This window comes from Lissotriton vulgaris, chromosome 3_1 (assembly GCF_964263255.1).
Source record: "Lissotriton vulgaris chromosome 3_1, aLisVul1.2, whole genome shotgun sequence".
NCBI classification, from domain to species: Eukaryota; Metazoa; Chordata; class Amphibia; order Caudata; family Salamandridae; genus Lissotriton; species Lissotriton vulgaris.
This window is the reverse complement of record NC_141689.1, coordinates 1349298124-1349322092: the sequence shown is the minus strand read 5'-3', so window position 1 is coordinate 1349322092 and position 23969 is coordinate 1349298124. Positions and strand designations below refer to the sequence as shown.

At 46.1% G+C, this 23969-nt stretch overlaps 2 protein-coding genes and 1 pseudogene across 2 annotated transcripts in view; 2 read left to right on the top strand and 1 right to left on the bottom strand.

Annotated features, from left to right (window-relative positions):
- Positions 1–23969, bottom strand: part of PIGG (phosphatidylinositol glycan anchor biosynthesis class G (EMM blood group)) — an 867273-nt gene that overhangs the window by 637999 nt on the left and 205305 nt on the right. The window lies entirely within an intron of this gene.
- Positions 12695–14836, top strand: LOC147727874 (uncharacterized). Its single transcript, XM_086963192.1, has 4 exons — positions 12695–12740; positions 12846–12944; positions 13099–13239; positions 13443–14836. The coding sequence occupies exons 1-4, from the start codon at positions 12722–12724 to the stop codon at positions 14834–14836; spliced, it is 1653 nt and encodes a 550-aa protein (XP_086819318.1). The 5' UTR covers positions 12695–12721.
- LOC147727873 (uncharacterized) lies at positions 15182–16634 on the top strand (annotated as a pseudogene).

Sequence of the window (23969 nt, the reverse complement as noted above, 5' to 3'; positions counted from 1 at the left end):
CCGACCCTAAAAACTGGGTCACGAATGAGACATAGATTCCCCCTGTTTGGGCTGGTGTTGGCCAAGCGCCACATTGCAATACATTGGACACCCCCCTTCCTCACCCCCCAACCCTCACTCCCCCCGACTCAATAAATGGAAGGTTGATAAGAGTTAATGGGGTATAACAGAGGACCGACGACTCTGCCTGGTCCGCACAAGTGAGAATGGGGAACCTTACTTAGAGATCTGAGGGGATATGTTGGAAAAGCTGATGACAGCTTGGAATGGCCAATGATGGATTGGAAAAGCTGATGACGGCCATGGGTTGAGTCAACTCTTTCCTCTCAGACTGCAGGATCCTAAACGCCCCTGATACCACTTAAGATTGTTTGCTCTAATGTATGAATGTTAAATAGCTGAATGTGCAAGCATAAGATGTATGCGGGGAGAGGGATCACTCACGAAGGCAATACAGGTGGGAACAGCTGCACTCCTCAAGTGTGTCTGAGGGGACCCACTTGGGACAGGCACGCTACTTGGCCCTTATGGCTGCTGGACTACTAGATTCTGGATTAGTGGTGGCCATCTACGGACAGGTTGGGCGCTAAGTCTCCATGGCACCTTGTTCTTTCCCTCCCCTCTCCCAATTGCTCCCTGTCTGGGAGAAGCAGTTGACCTCTTGAAGACCTGGGGCTCCGAATCCTGTTTTTCTTTGTTTTTGCCCAACTGCCATGGGTGATCACACCCCTTAACACTTTGCTGCCACCATAGTTAATGGTCATTACGTTTTTATTTGGATGGTTCACTCCCAGATATAATGCACTGTATGCTTGCTATGTTTCTGTGGAACTGTATGTTCTATCATGATACTATTGAGTTGGGATCCCTGGCAAATAGCACAGGTTCAATGTAAGGCTTTTCTAAATTGTATTTCTAACTGTAGAATGCTATATAATCCTTAATTCTTTACTGTTTTCACATCTGACAACATGTAATATATGGTACTGTGCAAATTCTTAATAAAAACAAGTGGAGAAAAAAAGGCGTTTGATCGGTGTACACTTCCTATCCAGCTCTTGCTACACTCTGGGGACCACAGTGTGTTTATATTTTCCAATTCTTTCACTGCCTCCTGGAGCTGTGCTTGCTTCAATGTATGTGATCGATTGTTAATGGCTGCCAGCGCTAGGAGCTCCACTCTTATCACTAGTTTAAGGGCTTCTCAATCTGTATTGGTGTCTTGCTAATATGTAGAAAGGACCTTGTTTATGGAGACAATATTATTCAGGTTTTGGATAAGACTATCAAGTACCCAGAAGCTATTGGGTATTGGTGGTGTGGGCCTGTAGAGTCAGTGTAATGAGGCATGATCAGACAGCAACACGGGGTTCATGCTCACCCTCTGACTCTGGCCGCGATTTGTGAGGGTACGATAAAAGTAGTCTATGTAGGCATCGGTCTTATGGGCTGCTGAGTAGAATGTATAGTCTCTGTCGTTTGGGTTGGCCTGCCTCCATAGGCCAGACAGGCCGCATGCGTGTAACCAAGTCAGTCCATTCACTGTGATCTCTAACCCTGGGCGGTGAACTACGCTCCGCTCGCATAGTTTGCGAAGTTTCAGAAACTTCGCGATTCGCGTAGAGCGTGAGGTTGCCGAATATTACGCAATCTACAGCGTAGCGTAGTTGTTTTTCTTCCTTGTGCGCTCAATATGCGTTCTCGCGGACGCGGTAACGACTTTCTACGTTCGACGACTCTATTTTCTATCCATTCGTGTGCGCCACGAGGTTGGAATCCGCCCACATGATCCCACGAGACTGTGCGAACGCAAACACGTCATTCGGACGCGCTATCTTCCTTCCGGCGGCAGTGTTGGTAAGATCGTGTTCCCGAATACGCGGAAACTACAATCTGGCAAAGAATATCTCTCGAGCACAATAAAACATTCTCGATAATGATCATTTTGCTCAGAAAAACTCTTCAGATTGTGATTTGGCTGTAGTCTTTTGTGCAAGGAGTCCTTTTTTTGTACTCTTTTTTACAAGAGGAAAGAAGTGCCCCATAGTCTCCAACTTCCTGTTCCTGTCAGCAGGCGCCTCCCAGTGCTGTTCACTGTCATTTGGATCTGGAGCTGGAAGGATCACTTTTGTGTCTGTCTGCTGCATCATATCATTGGATTAGATTTATTTGAGGCCTTTTGGATTAGAAATTTCATTTTGGAGAATTGGTGTACATGTTTGTTTGATTGGGGCTTGTTTGTACCTACAGTTTTCTGGTTTTTAAAAATTATTGTTGTGGGTGGCCTGTACTTTCCGTAGGGGCCTAGTTGTTTTTCTTTGAAATTTCAGCCAGTACCCATGGGTCCATGTTTCTGTTGTGTCTGTTGAATTTAAACATCATGTAGGGCATGGATGGCATAGAATTGAATTGCTAAATGTGGTTGGGGTGTATTTCACTGTTTGGGTGTGAGTGTTAAATACCTTTGTTGGATGTGTGTGTGCTTGATGTGTAACTTTCCAATCCTTTCGTAGCCTGTTGATTTTCGTTTTTGCATTTTTGTATTAAAGCTGTGTTGTTTAGCAGGCCTCCTTTGTCTGGTCATATATAGACCTGCTTCAGTTCATTGTTTTCCATGGCCTGTTGTGACTGTGAGTGACCATGGGGCTTGGGGCCATTTTGTGGTGGTAGTTCAGTAGTGTGCTTCTTTTTCCATATAGGCCTGCATGTCTTTTCTTTGTTCCCCTTGGCTGTTGTTGTTGTGGCCTGTCCAGGTGGGTGGCGACCATTTTGTGAAGACAGGCAGTGTGCTTTTGGCATAGGCTTGCATTGTCTGTCTTCCATTTCTTTTTGTTGTGGGTGGCTAGCGGACAATTGGTGGAGTCATCCAGGCAGTGTGCTGGCTTTTGCCATAGGCTTCAGTTCCAAGCTTGTAGCCTAGTCTGCCAGTAGGCCCACAGGTAGTCATCATCAAATAATGGGTGCATAAAAACTGTTTCTGTGTTGTCTGTTGAATATTAACATCATGGATGGCATTGGATTAAATTGCAAAATGTGGTTTTTGTAGTGGAATTTCAGTTTTTGAGTGTGTGTTAATTAAATAGGGCTTTTCAGTCAGTAGGTAACCCTAGGAGTTCAACTCGCGCAGTTTTGGCAACTCTGCACAGCGCGACAAAGCGGACTTACAGTTTTTGTCTTCTTCGCGCTCTCAATATGCGTATTCGCCCACGCAGTAATGACTTTTTGTACAGTTCGAGAAGCCGAACACACAGGAATTGCAATCTAGTGAACAATATCTCGCGAGCAACATAAAACCTTCTCGAAAATGATGATGATGTTCATTTTTCTAAAAAAAATATCCTCAGGTTGTCATTTGGCTGTTGTTTTTGGAGCATGGAGTCATTTTTATTTTTTTCACAATTTATTTAAAGGAGGAAGGAAGTTCCCCAGAGACTCCAACTTCCTGTTCCTGTCCTTTGTATTCAGCTTGTTATGTAGGTGGAGGCCATTTTGTGAAGCCAGGCATTGTGCTTTTGCCATAGGCCTGCATTGTCTGTCTTGTATTCCTTTTTTGTTTTTGTGAGTGGCCTGGCCATGTGGTGGCGGCCATTTTGTGTGACCAGCCACTGTGATTTTGCCATAGGCCTCCAAGCTTGTGGCCTAGTCTGCCAGTAGGCCCAGGTATACTACTCATCAATCATCATGGGTGCATGAAAGTTAAACAACTGTTTTTGTGTTGTCTGTTACATTTTAACATCATGGATGGCATTGGATTGAATTGCAAAATGTGGGTTTTTTTCTAGGGTATATTTCACTTTTTGGGTGTGCTAAATAAATGCCTTTTTTGCATGTGTATGTGTTGTTGTTGATCCCTGATGCTGCATCCATCCCTCGTGACGCACAAATTTAGGGCAAACAGGCTCCACTACATACATTTATGTTTTTGTTCTTTGCTATTCTTATTTTTCCTGAGTGTACACAGTAAAGTACACCAGGAAAGCCCTGGCCTTGTTGTCAAAGTCTCATAAAAAGGGCTACACTCACAGTTGTTGTTCACTGAGTTACTAAAATGTAATAATTGTGACCACCACACACTAAGAAGTTATATTATATTACTTTGATTGTACTATCGTTTGACTGATGCTCTTCTGGCTTTTTTGCTTTTAGGTGCACAAAAGACTGAGGAGGAGGTGTGTTACCGTTGTGGTGCCAGACAGACGTCCTGCTGCTGTACATGACGTGACGTGTGAGTGACCTAACCAGACATCTCTGCAACTTGTGCAACTGAGTGCTGCTGACATCTGAAGAAGATGCTGTGGGAAGGTAGATATCTGACTATATAGTTACCCCAACTTTTTGCCAAGTGTTTAGCTGGTTTTCGACTTAGTTGGCCTGGGATCCTGCTATTCAGGGCCCCAGGCTATCTGCTCTCTCTGTAAAATGGACTCTACGTACTTTAGGTACATACCTAATTGGGAATTGGGTCACCTTTCTGAGCCCCTGAATAGTGTACCATAGGTACCCGGGGCATAGGTGCATCCAAGGCCTACCAGGGGCTGCAGCATGTATTATGCCACCCCTGGCTGGCCATCCAAACTGACACCACAGGCTGATCACTCAGCTTGGGCAAGGTGGTGTAATCATCCCTTGCTTAGATATCGTATGCCTATATCTACCCTTATATATAGACACATATATACCTATAAGTCACTCCTATGGCAGGCCTTGACAATCCTGAAGGCAGAGTGCTTAGTTTTATGTGAGAGGGTGCTCTGACATGAGCTGAGCCCTTCTGCAGCTTTCGGACCCATGTCCTTATAGCTGTTCTATGATATAGACATACCATATACTCTTAAGTGCATTATAATCCTCGCGGTTAATGCTAACTTTGGTTTGGCTTTATCAAAACATGTCGTGTAAGGTGCCAAACACTTTGGAATCCTACTCCCCCCCCCCGCCAGTTCTGGTGGCGGGGGTAGCATTCCACCCTTCTAGAGGGAGAAGACATGTAAGTACTGCTTTACCCGGTTAAAGTTAAACAGAGCTCAGTATCACAAAATGGATGCTGCTGCCACAGACACGAGTCTGACCTCCTGCAGCTGGACGAAACTCCGGCAAGGGAGGCCTTGACAATAGGTATCCTGTCCCTCCCCAGACAGCCGGTAGTGTATTGGGGCAGGGTGGGTTCAATGAAAAGATGCTTTTCCAGACACTGCCTGGGGCACACAAGGTGCTCCATGCATAGCCCGGTTCAAACCAGTTGCTGGGCACTCCAGCCCCAGCTCTGGCGCTTAACTGGACAAAGGGAAAGGGGTGTAACCACCTCCTTCTCAGGGTCCACCCATAGGAGGGACATAGCAGGTAATCCAGCCCCTAAAATCAGTATAAAGATAGGAGCTGTGTCTAGAGACATTAGATTATCCTGGACTGAAACGAAACCCTTGGGCCTTCAACGTTCTATACCGACTAGAAGACAAGGAGTGACCACCCTGTGCAAACAGGCACCACCAGTAACTTGCCTGTTTGCTTTGTTTACGCTCCCGCCAGAACCCGAAGACTCAGCAACTCAGGAACTGGACTTCCAGACTTCTCTGACTCCGATCCACATCCACAGCAAAGCTGAGACCTGTGGCGGACACGAGAGACGTGGGACCGGACACCCTGGACTATCTGCACTTTGCTAAATAGTGCAACGACCGAGGTACCCTTGAAGTTGTGCATTGGGGTTTGAGAAACCCCAGACCAGAGCGCCATTTGCTCCGAAGCTCAGCCCTCCACACTACATGAATTCCGCTTGGGGCCTGTTCTTTTATTTCAGCTCGACGCGTCTTCCCGGTTGCTAGCCCGTTGGCTAGTTAGTCCTCCTAAGAACTAAGAATTTCTTCTGAAACTACACCGCATGCCTGGTTGCTCCGGGCTTGCTCCAGCTTCCCTGCAAAGGAGAAGCTCCCCAGACCTTGCTGGTCTGAACTGAAGCCAATCTTCCCTTCCTGCGTGGATTCTGTTTGACAAGGGTTGTTGGGTCCAATCCGGATACCGACACCGCAGTCAACTAGATCCTTCGTGGGACACCAGCTCCTGGTCATAGTCGACGCCTCCTGGTCCTCGTGGCTGCAGAGACAAGCTTCACCTTCTTCACCTGAAGCACTCGACATCGCCTGGTTCCTTCCTGGTCACTGGCTAGAGACCCAGACTCTGTCCCCTCTGCTTTCAGGTTCTTCACATCTCCGATCCACCCTTGGATCCACCCGGACACTTTTCTCCTGGTCGCCTGCAGCACTTCTCTGCAGCTCTCCCTAGGAAACAGCGACGAAACCCGACACGAAAGAACATCTATGCACCCGGCTTCCCTTGGTGAGGTACCTCGAGTACTCCGGTGCTCCCGTGGGTGTTGACTCTCGAAGTGTCCTAGTTTAAAAGGGTTTTACCGTAGTCCATTCGGAAGTGTCCTTAATCAACTACTTTGTAACTTTTACGTTCCCATTATAACTCTATGGTAATTTGCGACGGTGTTTAGACACTGCACGCGTCTCCCGTGGGCCTCTTACTTCCAATCCTTTGGTTGTCCACTGTAGCCCCAGCGATTCCCTAGGCTCTAGGCCTATTCACCATTCCTGAAGTGGTTCTTATCCCACTTACTTAGTATATGGTTCGTGAGGCCCCTAGGGCAGAATTGTATTTGTGCAACTTAAAGTATGCTTAATGAGTAACTTGTAATGTATCTCGATCTCTGACGTCATAAAGAGTTCAGAGGGGTTGTGTTAGTAATAAATACATATATATTTTGTATATACCTTATGTGGTGTCCTTTCATTTGGTATTCAAGGGATTATAATTGGTAAAACAACTGGCTTCACATTCTCTCTAAAGTTTTAGCCTAAGACTGCTGGTCCATGCTACCACTAGGATAGCTGATCTATAAAGTTGACTTTACAACCACCATCATTAGGGTCGTTTAGACTGGTGCAAGGTGCCCACTAGAATAGTGGACATCATACACCAGGCTAACTTCTCACAAATGCCCCCAAATAAAGCAGGTACCAGATCCTCCAGTACCAAGAACGTTGCTACTGAGAAGAAGGAAGAGAAGAAGGAAGTGTCCCTTAAGTCTTGTGTGTCGCCCAAAACCTTTTTTCGGAAACCAAAAATGACCTCGTCATGGCACTCTCAGGTGCAGGGAGAATTCCCCTGCTGTGCGGAGTGTTCCACGGGAGCCGGTGCACCTGTGACGAGCTCAGCTCGTCATGAGCACAGGAGCGCCGTGCCTCATTACGAGCTGAGCTCGTCATGAGCATGCGTGCGCTGTACGTGCCCCACTCCCCCAAGCACAGTGAGGGAATTACCCCCGCAGCGAAGGGGTTAAATCCCTTGGGTCTCGTATTTGGTCAAAATTAAACGCTATATTAGCTACAGACCATCCCTTTGCGATTGTCCATATTTTTTTGGGTGGTGCTTCGCCTATATAGAACGACCGATGCAATGCACGTACATTTATAGATTTGTCTGTAGCCATTTCCTTACAGATAATTACAACCAACTGGAAGGATACTTTGAAGATCTCATACAACGCCTGGTGGAACTTGTTATGCCATCACCATAGGCTTGATCGTGCCCTTGCTACTACTGTACCTTTATTGATCAAAAGAGACTTGTTATGGTTGCCTTTAACTAATTTTCTTTCTAGACATGTTCCTTGAATTTTACTTGTTATTTCTCTCCTCTTTCAATTATTCTCATTACTTAATGTTATGCACATTTGTTTGATATGTTGATCTCATGACATTTACTCTGTATTAAGGATAGCCTTCTCCACCCTCTCTTTCCCCTCTTTTTTTTCTTTCTCTCTTCTTGCCCCCCCCCCTCCCCCCCCCTCCAAAAACGAAAATACCTATAAAAGCTCTTTTTCCTAAGTATAGCTTTTATATCCCGTTTGGCATTCATTATATATTGTACAATTTTATTGTTACTTTACTATGTTTCATTGCCTGATATTTTTTTTGTACTGATGTTTTACTTGGATTATCATATTCAATAAAGCTTTCTAAACTAAAAAGATAGCTCTATTCAGAAAAGGGTACAAATTAGCAATTAAAAACACTAATTTGTGTCAAACATTTGCTTGTCAAGCCAGGGAACTAAAGCAAAACAGAGTACAATCTTCATGACACTAAAGTGTTTCCTGAAACGAGGTGAAACATCTCTTTAAAATGTGGATTTGGCACTGTAAGCTCTGTGGATGGCACAGAGTATGATGGGTAGGTAGGTTTGGACAAGATATGGACAATAGATTTCCTTCCGAGGTCTATTCCAGCCAGAGCACACCTGACAAGACTATGCATGAAGTTTAGGATTGGATAACAATGGAAACTGCTCTAATGCACAGAATAAGTGGTAAATCCAGAGAAGCGGGCCCTTCCCCGTAGGAACAGTATGGTGGAGGACATTTTGTTGGAACATTCTAACTGATTTGACACATCCTCTTCAAATCAATTACCAGTGAACTTTAAATGAAGTTCTAAAAGAAGATCCAACGTGTAGTGGTCCTTGAAATGTGTCCAAACAGAAGTTCAATAATAGTGATTATCTTGGTGCTGGGTCCTTGGCCTCTCCTAGAATGATACGGTGCATAGCTGCCGAAGTTTCAGCTTACTGTGCGTGACATTTTCATAGTTTCAGAGTAATTACGAGTGACAGTAGAAAGTAGGGATACCATTCCTCGTCATGCATGTCCCCAAAAGTGACAGGTCAGTGTGTGTCCTTAAAAGTGACAGATCTGTGATTGTCACCAAATGTGACATGTCTGTGATTGTCACCAAATGTGACAGGTCGGGGTCCCTAAAAGTGACATGGTGTTCCTGTCCTTAAAAGTGACAGCTGGTGAGCAAAAAGTTTGGTGCCATGAGGAATTTGTGGTCTCCCTAACTGGAGCTGGGCTGTGGGGGATGTAGCTTAGGGGGTGTGCCAGAGCACGAGACAATGTTAAATGTTATGCTAGCCTAGCAGGGCATTTAGGTTAAGGTAAATGTGTGCGCAAAAAGTGGTGTCGTGTAAGAGGGGGGATGTCTGGGCATGTTTAAATGGCTTCGTGTAAGAGGGGGGATGTCCAGGCATGTTTAAATGTTTGCAGAGTAAAGCTGAGAAGAGGAAAGAAAAACTATTCAACCAGGCCCCACTTTCCCAGGAGAAGGAGTCACGAGTCCCAAGCACTGCTAATTACACATCCCTCCCCTCAGCAAACAATAGGTTTAAAAGCTGTCATAATCCTAAGAGTCTATCTAACAAACAAAGCCCCAAGTAGAAAAACATGGGCATCCGCCATGTCCCTAAACTACGGAAGGAGCTTATCTTCCCCAGAGATTCAGTCACGAGCACAACTGGTTACACCGCTATCCCCACTGTAGACCGTAAGTTTAATTAACAGCTGTTAAAGGGGGGCTAACAGAAGATGTACATTGGTCAGCAAATGTTCCCTCCCAAGACCACCACTACAAGGTTCTAAACCCCCCCCTCCATAAAGGATGTTGACGTAATTAGCAGGGCAGGCAGTGTATAAAAGCCTACTCTGGGTGGATCAGCAGAAATAGCCATTTTTTAAAAACCCTGGTGGAACGACATACGTGGATTGTTTTGCTGCACAGGCCCATCTCAGGAGTTTAAAAGGGAATAATGGAGCAGAATAACTTATCACAGATTGATGCAGCGTGCTACACATTTATGGATGTAAGTAAAACAGGGGGCTGGTGCAATGTTGCATGTTTAAGGTTGTATTTAAAAGAATTGGTAGCAGCCCTTTTAAGGTGAAGGAGGTTGTATTTTACAAAGGGTACCTAGCGCAATGTAGGACTGGGTTCATAATGTTTTAAATAATATATAATGGGAGTTGGGGGCTGCTGTCTAAGGTGTATAATGCAGGATGTGCTGAAGTATAAAGGAGAGTTGTCATTTTAAGTTTTTTAAATGCGCTAAGGGCATGGGAACTGTATGGTAATGTGATTAAAGGTGGCTGTTTTAGGGTTTGTACATGACTGTTGTGTTACGCTTTTAAGGGTAATTTTATGCGAGGCCGGGGTGTATCTATGATATCTATGGATGCTGCTTTTGTGGTGTGGGGACCTGTTAAAGGTATTTTAACAAAACTGTTGGGCTGTATTTAAGGAGAGTAATGCTTAGGGTATTAGAGGTGCAACAATCCTGTAACGTAAGGGTTTTACACTGTCTACAGACCTATAACAAGGCTATGTTGGGGCTATGGGTGTCAGAGCATCCTAAATAATATACATTGTATACAGGTCAAACTAGATAAATAAATAATGCAACTCAGTACTCACCAACATGTGTAGAGGCCCGGCATAGGCAGGGGTCAGCAGCTGGTTCACAAGATGAATGCTGGTCGGGCAGGGCCTCAGTAGTATACAAGGAGGGTTTTCAAGGAGGGCCTGGGGCGCTGGGAGTGTCCACGGTGCTCCATGTTAAGGCAGGGTCATCAGCGTTGTCAGGGTGAGGGTGTTACAGACACCAATTGCATTTAAGGCCGTTTAATTAAGGGCTCTCTGGGGGTGTTCAGCGTGAACCTCTGAGTGGGGCAGCCATGGTATCCAGGAGCCCTCGGAGGCCTCGTGGGGTGTGTGGCATTATCTGTGGGGGTCACAGTGTCCAACATATTTTAAATAAGCCTCCGGTGCACTCTGCGGTCCTTGCGATGCTCCGATGTGTGGTAAGGTGGTTGCAGGGTCCTCTGTATGGGGTGCGCATGCCCCAAGCATCCTTACACAAATAAAGGCCGCATTTGTGTGGGGCTCCATGCCCCGTTATTCATACATTAAAGGTCCCAGAACCCTCTGGCCATGTGCGGGGCTCTGGGACTTGTGCTGAGGCATGGCCGGTGGGGCTCGAGGCCCTTTTGTAATAAAAAATAAAGGCCCCCAGAGCCCACGGCCCTGCATGCTACTCTGGGGGCTTGTAAGGCTGTGCTGGGCTCGAGGCTCCAATTTTTGTAAAGGAATCCCCGGAGCCCGCTGAGCTCCCTGTGGAGCTCCGGGGTTTGTGCAGTCTTGGTGGTGGGCTCGCGGCCCCGCTTTTATAAAAAAATAAAAAGTGCCCCAGAGTCCGCGTGTACCGTGAGCAGCTCTGGTGGCTCCTGCGGCAGGCTCCGGTGCACGGTAGCTGGAAGGCTCTGGGCAGCATATGGGCACTGGCTCGAGGAGCCGTTTAAAAAAAAATAAAAAATGTAGCCCCGGAGCACTCGGCATTGGAGTGGAGCTCTGGGGGCTGGTGCAGGATCCGGGGCATTGCGGGATGGCTTTGGGCGGTCCGGGAGACTAGGGGCTCCTTTTTTAAATTGAAGCCCCACAGAGCCCGCTTCCCGATGGCTGTGCTCTGGGGGGCTGGGGGCAGACAAGGGCATTTCCACGGATCCCACGTGGAACCCGATGACGGCGGCTGCAGGGGATCATGGAGCTCCGTCCTCGCGCCTGCTGTGGTAGGCCTCAGCCCCTTCTGTGATGTCACCGGGGACACCCCTGACATCACGGAAGCGGTAGGGCGTGTCCTGGAAAAAGCGGCGAGGAAGCTCGCGGCCGGGTTTCCTACATGATGGCTGTGCCCCAAAGGGGGGCATTCAATAAATTAAAAATATATATATAGGTGTTTGCAGCAGCAGCAGGGTCCGCTTTCAAGATTTCTTGCGTTGGGGTCATTTTATTTAGCTCATACACTATCTGAAGGGCGGCCCATTAATGCAGTATTACCCTTTCAATGGCGTTTGGTACTCTTTTGTAACATGCAAACGTCACTTTTTCCCGTGTAACACACCGTTTGCTATCTCTTACATTTTGTTTGCTTTAGATACTTGCAAAAGTGCCACCAATGCCGACGCAATGTTTGTTCTTGTGCTTGAGTGTCTACCGTTTATTGCAGTATTATACCTCTACTTCTTCTTTGTTCGCTTTTGTAACTTGCACACATGTCACTTTTTTTTCCTCCGGTACTGTACCTTTGCTACCTATGGCATTTTGTTTGCTCACAATTGTCACTATTGCAGCATGTAACTGAACGCATGCTTCTGTAATTTGTTTCCATGTAATTTGCGCCGCATGCAACAGTACTGCTCCTATGATGAAGCGCTCTGCCCCCCTTAGGGTAAAGCCTGTGCTATATAAAAACGCATACATAAATGCCTAAATAAATAAATTAAGTGATTTGCCCAGAAGCATAGGCTATGGCGCCGGGTTTTTTTCTCATGTTTTTGCTCAACCCAGACAGCCCCGTTTTAAAATGCGTGCTTTTTCTCTACCCAGACAGCCCTTTCAAAATGCAACCCTGAGAGTGTATATAATGTACACAGTGCTGCATATAATGTATTTATGGGGTAGATTGTGACTGCTTTTTTCCCTAGGAGATATCCTGGTGTTACTGGCGTTTATAAGTAAAAATTCTAACATGGCGCTATGTTTATTAAAGGGTTGTAAAGAACAACTTGAGGTTTATATACTATGGATATGTGCAAAATGTTAGGGGTGTACCTATGTTGGGCTTGTGTGTAGGTATGAGATGATCTTATTAAAAATTAAATGTCCAGACAAGTCTATTTTCAATTTTGAATTTATCAGTGGCATTTTCTAAGGTGTATGTAACAAACTGTAAGGCCTTGTTTATGATGTGTAGTTTTAAACCTCTATTTTTTTTTTTTTTTTAATCTAACCCTAAACAGGCTATCCCTGTAATAGACATCACCGACGCCGAAATGCTAACCATACAAGCAGGTATATGTATTTAGAGTTGCATAGTTCTGTGTAGTTTTTATACACCATTGTCTCAGAAGTTCTGCTTTTTTCTAATGGTCTTCTCATGTGTGTATGCTTTTATAGATTATGATGCCGCTCTACAACTAGATTCTGATGATCTAGAGCTATACCTGGGGGCTCAAGAAGTGTCGCAACGTATTCAGGATAATGTGGTTCTTTCAGGTAAATTTAAAAAGAAAGGCCAGGGTTCTTTAAACTGTCTAAGACTTAGACTGTGTTAGCCCAAAAACCCCAGGGGTGTACTTTAGGAGGGCTCCTCAGAAGGGACTGCTAAGGACTTGTTTATACCACAAATGTGATTATTTTTTCTTTGCAGGTTCCTCAGAGGCAACCACGACCGACGCCGCTTTGCAAGAGGCGGCACCGCCGTCAAAAGAAAGACCGTTAAAGAGGAAAGCCTCAACATCTGGAAAGGAACCGATGACGAAGAAAGGATCTGGGAAAAGACCTCTAAAAGGTGTGTTTTTACAAAAGGGGCAAAAAAAACGCGCTCTCTGTGTTTTATTCTAGCAGGTAGAAGGGGGCAGCCGTCGTGTTGTAGGGATTGTATAAAGGGGCCCTGTAGAAATTATTGTGGTGGGTGTCTATGGGTAGTGTAAACACCTTTATACAGGTTCTTTATTTTTTCTAATATATATATTTTTTTATCTTACATTCTAGGAGCTGTTCAAAAGAACACCGCTGAAAATACGGGGGAGGTCAAGAGGCCTGCGAAACCGTTAAGGGACATAACAGCGACCATTCAGAATGCAGAGCCTGCAGCAAAAGCTGTGAGTAGACGTGGGCGCCAGGACAAGCTCTGCACATACTACACGCACATACAGCAGAGAACCGGCACCGCTGCGAAATGTCAGATCAAGCCCTCTTCCATCATGTTGAACAATCCTACAGGAATGTCTATTCTACACAGGGAGGGGGACACCGGCAAAGACGTTCTTCCAACCCCAGACAAAGTTAGGTCTGTTCAGTGTAAAAGCGGTGCGGCGTCTCTGAACCCTCTCAAAGCCTCAACGGCATTCGCTGAAGATATGGTACATCCCCAAACTCCTAAAGCGAGACGCCTCTCAAGATCCGGGCTCAAGAAGAACTGTGGGGTGCAGACAGATCCCTTAATCAAGCCCCTTACGGCGCCGTCTCCTACGCATACCTTGAAGGCACCTATAGTTTTAAATAAACTAGCGGCTTCTGTAGAGGGGTTCCCCCAAGACCAAACCCTAAATCCTGCTATACCCAGGCCTGCTGTGCTTAGAAGCTCAGAGGCTGATAATGCGCCGCCCCCAGAAACCCCTTACAACGGTAGCAGGGGTGGTCTCAAAGCATTGATAGGTATGGTTGCCAAACTTGATAGGCCCTCAGAAGCAGCGCACAAGGACCCTTCCAGCACGCACAATGGGTATTTGTATACGGATGTTAGACATTCACCCGACCACAACCACGACAATTCCTTAGCCGATAGGGACCACAATTGCTTTGACGGACATTTACACTCCCCAACCCTTATGTCACCTATACCCCCGCAGGGAGCATACGACCCAACCAGCCCCGCACCCAGTGTAAGCCACCCATCACCATCAGCAATATGTAGCGATAATAGTATCTGTTGGGACGACTGGTCAAATCAGGGTTTAGAAGCTGTATCTAGTGAGGACCCTTCCATGGCAGCCCCGGGGTGTTCGCACTGGGACCCTCTTTCTATGAACCCTCCGGTGCCTCAATTACAGAATGGTGTTGCTGCGGATGGAGCGAGTGGTGGGCCAGGGGTGTTGCCGACTGGTGTACAACCGGGCACGGTATTCATCCCTAATCCGCCGCAATACGATTCTGTAAACCCAAAAGAGGTACTAGGGGCCCTTGTGAAAGACATACAATTGGCGGTCAGAAAGTTAAAACGACAAGTGAACACAGCCACCTTAAAACTAGGGGTATGCGGTAGCGTTGACAGATCGGGGCTGGAGGCGCAGCGAAAGATACTACAAATGGTTGAGCAGTGTAAAAGGGTGATCATACAAACATGCCAAACAACAGTGTCCGACATTTGGAGTATCCCCTCTTGACTATGCCGACGTAGGCCCTTAAAGACCCAACACGCCCTGAGTGTTAATAAAAGTAAGCGTAAATCTAAATACAGCAGCAGGGTCCACACAGTTCTGACAAAGTCCCTGCGCTTCTTACGCTTCCTCAACCGTCAAAAGGACATGGAACCCCACAAGCAGGATCATACATTTTCACAAGCAGCGCCTGAATCACATGCACCGGTACAATGCCCCAGTCATTACATAAGTTCAGGTGAGGACAGACCTTGGGCGGTGCAATTGGAGGGATCTCAGGGTGGAGCACCAACACGCCAATACCATGAACACACAGAAGGTCTGGGGGCGGGGGCTGTAGCTGAGGCCTCTATGAGCACATCATCCACCTACACAAACCATACAGTTCAGGTAGGAGGGGGTCGGATACCTAGAAAAGTATGGGCCCGCAGAAAACATAAGTGGGCTAATAGCGCTAAGCAACGCCGGCTTTTAATAACTAAATTAAAGAAAGCCAAAATATGCGCTACACGGCGTCTTAAAAGGACCCCAGAGCCCTGCCTAAACCAGAATCCCCAAAATGATGCATCAGTAAGCTCCCCCTCCAGTCAGATTCCTCTAGATGAGGATTCGGAGACAGTGTTTTTAGAGAGCGTCAGAACCTACAGTCGTACTGTCGAGAGATTTAACGCTACTGAGCACTACGAGGAGTTTAGGTTTATTAACCTACACCTGATAAGGTCCCCCGTGCAAGGGCATTTAGTCATACAGCAGGCTGTGCAATCACTCATAGATAGGTTGATACGTGATGTGGGTCCTAATGATTTTTTCCAGCTACGCTTCCAGGGGCAGGGCCTTGACAGTCCGCTCTTCACCAAACGACGGGCCCTTGATGTGTTTGATGCTGTGGAATTTTTAGAAAACCTGTCAAAGCTTTTACAGAGCAAGGCTGAACTAGTCGCCTATGGCACTTTCAGAGTCATAGCCCTCATTGTCCGGGGTCGTGAGGGGGGTGTTTCCAGGCCTTTAAAGAGCGTCCTGTACAGTAAGATCATTGGTAAGAAACAACGTTGGCTGCTCAACTTTAACAATGGAGCAGCCAACACCTGTCTGGCGGCCAGCATCGTGGGATTGCTGATGGGTCGCAACACCACCGACGCTGTCATCATGTCTAGAGCGGCTGAAGCCCATGAGGTTCTTGAAATACCTCCAGACCGCATGGTCGGCTTTGGCGACATAGGTCTTTTTGAGAACTATTTCGCCGTTACGGTGAAAGTTCTTTATCACAACGGTTCTTGGAAGTACTTTACAACCGGGGATCGTGTGAAAAACAAGACTGTATATGTCCTGCACCATGAGAATCACTTTTACGGTATCTTGAACCTTAAAAGTTTTCTGGGTGTCAAATACGTGTGCACACATTGCGACCATATATACAACACTAAGGCACATCATCAGTGTGAAATACATTGTAAGATGTGTCAGAGGGATGGTTGCATTGTAGACGATGCCCTGAAGGTGCTGTGTCAAACCTGTAAGATGTTTTGTCGCTCGCAAGACTGCTGGCGCATACACCGCAAAGCTGTTAAATGCAGCCCTAAAATGGACTGTCAAGAGTGCGGCCGGTATGTGTCGACAGAACACAAATGCAAAGGCATGAAATGTCCCCGGTGTCAGATTCCATGTAGGGTGGGATTTGTACACCAGTGTTACATGGTTAAAGGCAAACACCAGCCCAAAACCGAGGATTACATCGTTTTTGATATAGAGTGCACACAAGAGACGGGGGTACACCAATCTAACTATATTTACGCCCACCATCTAACTTCTGATGACTGCTGGGAGTTTGAGGGGCGCACATGCGTTGGTGATTTCCTTAACACATTCATTCAGTCCAAATTCAAAGGGTACACCATGCTGGCCCACAACTCAAAAGCATACGACTCATTCTTTATTTTACAGAATATGATTCGTGAAAAGGTGCAAGTAGAACTCATCACTCAAGGTTCCAAGCTGATGTTGTTAATGGCTGGTCAGTTACAAATAAGATTCATAGACACCCTGAATTTCCTACCCATGAAATTGAGCAAGCTGCCAAAAGCTTTTGGTTTCCCTGGGTGTAAAGGTTATTTTCCACACTTCTTTAACACCTGGGCGAACCAGAATTATGTGGGGCCCATGCCGCCTCCGGACAGCTACGGGGTTGATTATATGATGCCTGCTGAGAAAGAGAGCTTTCTACAGTGGTACGCTGAAAACCGTGAAAAGGAGTTTCATTTTCAATCCGAATTGAAAACCTATTGCAAGGCCGATGTAATGATCCTGCGACAGGCCTGCAACCTCTTCAGAGATGTTGTGGTGTCTATGACTAAGAAAGTCAGGGTCATGAAACACAAAACCCCTCACATGACTAAGAAAGTCAGGGCCTTGAAACCCAAGACGCCTCAAATGACAAAGTCGGTTGAATACATAGACCCTTTTCAAAACATCACCCTGGCCTCCATGTGTATGTCCATCTACAAACACATGTTTTTAAGACCAGAAAGTATAGCTCTAGTGCCGCCAGACCTCTATAACGGTAAACAGAAACGTTATTCAACCCCTTCTATCCAATGGCTCATGTACGTCTCTGAGAAGGAAGACCTAGATATTCGGCATGCCTTACAGGGTGGTGAATACCGCCTGGGTCCCTATTACCTGGATGGGTATGCTGTAATTAAGGGCGTGCCGACGGCCTTTGAATACAATGGCTGTTTTTACCACGGCTGTCCTCAGTGTTACAAACCCCACGAGTTTAACAGACTGATGGGGGCCAAATTTGGACACTTACACAGACGTACTCTGATAAGGGCCCAGTATGTTGAAAAATGTGGCTTTGCTCTGAGGGTCCTATGGGAGCACGAGTGGTTAGAGATGACAGCAACCAACACCGAGCTACGTTCTTTCCTTCAGAGTCGTGATTTACCACAACCTCTGGAACCCCGCGATGCCTTATTCGGGGGGCGTACAAACGCCATACAGTTGTACAGGGCCGCTGGGGAGGGTGAGAAAATACATTATTATGATTTCACCAGTCTGTACCCTTTTGTAAACAAAATGAAGGTGTACCCCTTAGGACACCCTACCATCATATATAGAGACTTTAAGCCCCTTTCCGAATACTTTGGCCTAGTAAAATGTGAAATCTATCCTCCAAGGCAGCTTTACTTTCCCGTGTTACCATACAGAGTCGATGGTAAGCTGATGTTCCCCCTCTGTCGAACATGCGCTGTGTTTAAGGAGGTCGGTGGTTGCAGTCACACCGAAGAACAAAGGATGCTCACAGGGACTTGGTGCACCATCGAGGTACAAGCTGCCTTAGACAAAGGCTACAGACTCGGCAGAGAACACGAGGTGTGGCATTTTAAGAGGACCACGACACGTCTCTTTTCACGCTACATTAATTTGTTTCTCAGAGACAAACAGGAGGCCTCCGGATATCCTGATTGGTGTACTAGTCAAGCTGCAAAGCAGAAATACATTGATGACTACCACACGCATGAGGGTATACGCTTACGGCCACATTTGATAGAGGTCAACCCTGCCCGCCGGCAGTTAGCCAAACTCTGCCTCAACTCCTTATGGGGAAAATTCGCACAGCGTACAAACATGTCAAATACGACCATAATAACAGATCCTGACGAACTGTTTAAGTACCTTTTTGCCCCTTGTTACGAGGTGTCCAGCTGCGAGTTTATCGATGACGAGACCGCGGCGGTATGCTGGAAATACACAAAAGAGTACCCCACAACGTGTAACAACATTAACATATTCATAGCCTGCTTCACGACTGCACACGCCCGTCTAGAGCTTTACGGTGTTATGGATAAACTCCAGGACCGCTGTCTGTATCATGATACCGACTCAGTGATTTTTCTGAGTAAACCAGGGGATGAAGATCCTCCTCTTGGGGATTATCTAGGTAATTTGACCAGCGAACTTGATAAGGATGAGCACATAATAGAATATACATCAGCTGGGCCTAAGACATACTCGTACAAAACAAACACCAACAAAGTGTGTATGAAGGTCAAAGGTATAACATTAAACGTCAGCAACACCCTAAAAATTAATTTTGAAAGTCTGAAGGATCTGGTGCATGAATATTCTGCAGCGGCCGATCATGAAAATGATAAAACTATAGTTGTTAACCAGCCATGCATAGTCAGATCCAAAAAGAAGTGGGAAATTACAACCCAGCCCCTACATAAAACCTTACGCGTTGTTTTTGACAAGAGGGTCCTGACTGCTGACTATAAAACCCTGCCGTACGGATATTAGGAGCATTAGAGAGGACACCCCCAGCACAATGGACACCCGTTTACAGCACCCGTTCTCCTGTGTGTTAGCAGGGCCCTCAAACTGCGGTAAAAGCTACTTTATAAAAAAACTCTTAGAAAATGCTGCAGGTGCATTATCCCAAGCACCTAACAACATTGTGTGGCTTTATTCGTGCTGGCAAGATCTTTATACCGAACTGTCCCGCAGCTTCCCCCATATCAGATTTATAGAAGGTATACCTGAGAATCTCAACGATGATGAGCTGCTACCTCCGACCCTTGTAAACATGGTTATTGTCGATGACCTTATGCGTGAAGGTGGTGACCATCCTGAGCTAGAGCGAGCTTTTACTCAATATTCACATCACCGTAATCTAAGCATATGCTACATTGTGCAGAACTTGTTTTACAAGGGTAAGAACAGTCGCTCTATAGCACTCAATGCCTCATACCTTGTTTTATTTAAAAGTCCCCGTGACAAACAGCAAATATCCGTCATAGCTAAGCAGATGTACCCTGGAAACACACACTTCTTCATGGAGGCCTTTAACGACGCTACATCAAAACCCCACGGATACCTGCTGGTCGACTTAAAAAATAATACTCTAGAAGACTACAGACTAAGGGCTGATATTTTTCCCCCTGATCTCCCAGTCGCTTACACCCCAAAGACTAAGTCCCAAACCTATAAAAAGCAGCGCTGAAGACCTTTAGAGACATTTGTAGCCAGGCCTTATACCCCACCCCAGGTGCTGACCATGTCTGAACGCCTACGTCGCAATTTGGCCCTCCTGAAAATGTTGGTAACAGCCAGTCCCCAACAGCGAAAGGCCCTCCTCTGCGCAGCTTCTGACGATTTAGTGGCAGCCATTTCAGAAATAGCTCTAAACACCCTAAAAGGCAATGTCCCTATATCAAAGAGCCAGTTACAAGTGTTGAAGAAGAAGCGACATCTTATCAGGAAGCTCAGTAATAAAAGGGCCTCACTCATCACCAAGAAGAAACTGGTGAAACAGTCTGGGGGTTTTATAGGCTCATTGCTGGGCATAGCTATACCCGTAATTACAAGCCTCCTCTCAGGACTGTGATGGAGCATGCCTCAAAGATGTATTTGGTTCCTAAACATCAGTTGGAGAAACTGGGCTCTACTGCTGACAATGCCTGGGATATACGCCGTAATGAGACTCTACGCCTGGATGCTGAAATTAAAGACATTTTGAACCGGACGGATCTAAACCCCTACGACAAAGCTACCCTTTACACCACCACCCTTAAAAATTTTCTAAGCTACTACAAACAGTGGGATACCGAAAAAAACAAGTTAACTTTATATGCCGCGGACTCTGAACAGCCAGCAGCGTCTGCGCATGCTACGCCGCCCCAACAGCCGCTGCCGCAGCCTTCCCAGACCCCTCCCTCGGTTAGTTTTGTTGACGACCTCCTAAAAAATATAAGCCAGAGGCATAGGGGCGCCGCGCAAATGTTGATGAGTAAACTAGCCGCTTCTAAAGACCTAACAGCGTGGAATGACCGGGGGGAATTTCTTTACAAGGGACAGCCTGTTGTTGGTTCACACATGTACGATCTGGTAAAAGGTCTCACTCACCCCAAGATCCTAACGCATCAAAATGCTCCTAGAGGCTGGGAGCAGTTTCTACAAGCGGCCGCTGAACTCAACATCCCTTCCACACTCGTGGGTAATAACGAACACCGCCGTATGCTTGAAAGTTTAAAGACACCCCTCCCGCCATCGCCTGCCGCCTCTGATGGGCCCCTACTATCCCCCTCTTGGAGCAACCCCATGGGGCCTTCAGCACGGCGAAAAAGACACATGCCCAAGACCCGCACGTGGATTAATCCTTAATGTTTCTACAGACTTATTGAATAACTGGGCCTTCTACGTGTATAGCAGTGATTTTTCTTCATATATTTCTTTAGTAATGACTGTCAATGTAATGTGTAACCTACATGACTGTTTGTAATAAACACTTTTATAAATTTTCAACCCTTCTCACTCGTCTTTTTAAAACATTTTAATTCTGGTGTATGAGACAGCATAGAAATACAGAGTCTGAATGTGTGCTTTAAAAAAATTTCTTTATTTTAAACGTTCATCATTAAACATACATGTGTTACAAGCCCTTACAATTTTGACAGACGCTATATTCGGTTTTCACAGGCCGGACCGAGACCCTTGTGTTTTCTTTGACATATTTCACAACTATGCTGTCATTGTTAACAAGGTCACTCGAATATAGATTTAAGAAATTTCTAAACGATGTACCCTCAGACATTTTACTGATAAAATAAATACAGTGTTCCCCGCATGTGATGGCAAGCGAATCCTGGACCCGCAGCTTATTATACTCAACCCTCGCCGCAGCTTTTTTCACAAACTTGAATATGGGTTTTGTATAGATACTGTGTTCGGGGAACTCAGATGTACTGTCAAACACCGTAACCTTGTCACTATCTATAAACATGCCGACCCAGTGTGTTCCACCCTTGTAATGAGGATCGGTGTTAAAGACTAGGGTGCATGGTCTTTCTGACCCAATTTCGGTAGGCAGCCCATCGCTAGGGAAAACACCTAAAAAATATTTCCTAGCGTATTTGTGCCTGCTTAAGAAGTCCCGTATCTGCATAGTGTCCATTTCACAAACGTTTAAAGATAGTCAAACAAAATCTGTCTGGCGTGGTTGATCTGAATGATGCTGTCAAATACCGAGAATACAATCATGTTCACATTCGTAGGTAGCGGATTACTGAATCGTATTTCAGCTTTTAGATTTCCGTTTTTGACCAGATTGTAGTGATCACCGTCTTCCATGTCAGGGGTCAGGTCGAATGCGAACAGTGTGTATCCGGTCCCATAGCCTTCTCTTGTCACGGCTACACCACAGTCCCGTAGATGTTTCCCTGTTATCGAAACCAGCCCCTGGTATTCCCTGATGTAGTTGGAGCTTATAAAACTGGGTGTGTAGGGTTTTGCAGGAATCACGGTGCCCTCGTGGACCAGAGCTGCGTAGTTGATGTTGTAGTGCTTAAAATTGAAGGGATTTGCGGCGTAGGAGCCGCTAAAAGCTGTATTGTCCACAAATCTGATGATGATAAGCTTAGGTAGTTGTCCCAGAAATAAATTCTGTTGCTGCGTTAGCCGTGTACCTGCTGGGATGCTGAATACCTTCAGAGTCACTCTTTCCACAGCGTACTTGGCGTTTGATATTTGCAAAGCGTCGGCGTGAGCTAGTCTGACGCTCGGGGACACTTTTACCCTCTTTACAAACAGACTCGCTGACCGTATGTCCAACTTGTACTGTTCTGCATCCCCGCTTATGAGACAGAATGAATCCTTGTTACGCGTGAGCTTGATCTTAAGATCGATTCCGTTGATGAGCAGTTTATCTTGGAAGAATAGGTCTGAATGTATGCGGCCCAGAAGGTCAAACTGGCGACTGGCAGATGCAAAACTTGCTCTTTTTACAAATCCCTGATTTTCACCATCCAACTCCTTGACTTCAAAATGTTCACATGTGTCCTTGTAGAAGAGCCCCGATGAAAGCTGCGTGTCCAGGGCGTCGCTACTGTAATTTAGAATGCTCTCGAGGTAGGCTCTGTATGCGTACATGTTATCGTTCTGTGTGATGAGCCGGTCGCCCAGGGTGATGTCCACCTGATTAAACAGGGTTGCGAGGGGATAAGCTATCGTCGCCACTTTAGCGTCTGCTGCTATGTCGGAACCATCAGCTTTTACAATTTTACACATAAGGTGTAGTAGCGTGTTGTTGAGATCCAGATACATATCCGTGGACCCTGATACATAAAACTCTATAGGGGCCAATGGTGTCAAAGCGGCTAAAGGCGATACCTCCATGAAGAAGCTGTTTTCGATGCTTGTCTGTGTAGGCTTTAGAGTAAACAAGTCTAACTCGGATTTGGCGCACTCGCCCGATGCACAGTGTACGAAGGCCATGCTTTAGGTTGTGCCGCTTTAAAAAATATTTACTTTAGAGGAGGATCTCTTCTTCTTCGTAGCTCTCTTCCTCCGTGGGGTTTTTCTTTTCTGAGCACGCTTTGAAGAACTCCTCTTTTTTTTATAGGGGGCCGGCGGTCCTCTGCGTCTCGATGCACGGCGCTTCCTTTTAACGCTCGTGCGCGGCTTGTACACTAAGCCAGCGCCTTCTTGAGGCTGTTTGTTCATACGTTCGGCAACCGCCGAAGTAACAGAGCCAACAACATCATGGGCAATGTTCGAAGCCGCCGCCTTAACATGCGGTTTTACAATTTCATAGCCTTTTCTCAAGAAAGGCATAGCTCTTCTAAAAAGACTGCGGAAGAAACCTCCTAGACCAGCCCCATACATAACAGGTGACCCTTGAAAGTACGGTGGGCCTCCATAGCCGGCCTGGTTTCGGTAATAGTCCCTGTACATTGAAGGGTCCCCGTATGTTTTCACCACCACCATGTCGTCTGCTTAATAACCTCTGTCGCGTCTCGGTCTTAAATGAAGCTTTACAATAACTTTCCCATATTTAAAGGACACAGGCTGCGACTGATCATCGAAGATCATAATTGAAATAGTGTCAAAATGGTTTTTAGAAACTGCTATGTAGTCGGGTTTGTTGAATTGAATATTGACCATCGTATTATTTTCGCCCTGTACATGGACACATCTTAACAAGGGCGAGTAACTGTCTCCGATCCTCTGTGCCTCTACAATATCGCTATACACATAGAGTGTGTAGAACCCTCCGTTAATATCAGGGCATGTGTGATCCGGCTCGACCGGACTTTTAGCATTCTGTACTGTTCCTAAAACACGGCTTAATTTACCGGTACAG

Bases quoted from the DNA above. Each gene is read 5' to 3' on its own strand.
- LOC147727874 (XM_086963192.1), top strand. The intron at 12,945-13,098 runs GTAAATTTAAAA...TTTTCTTTGCAG, and splicing joins GGATAATGTGGTTCTTTCAG to GTTCCTCAGAGGCAACCACG. The intron at 13,240-13,442 runs GTGTGTTTTTAC...CTTACATTCTAG, and splicing joins TGGGAAAAGACCTCTAAAAG to GAGCTGTTCAAAAGAACACC.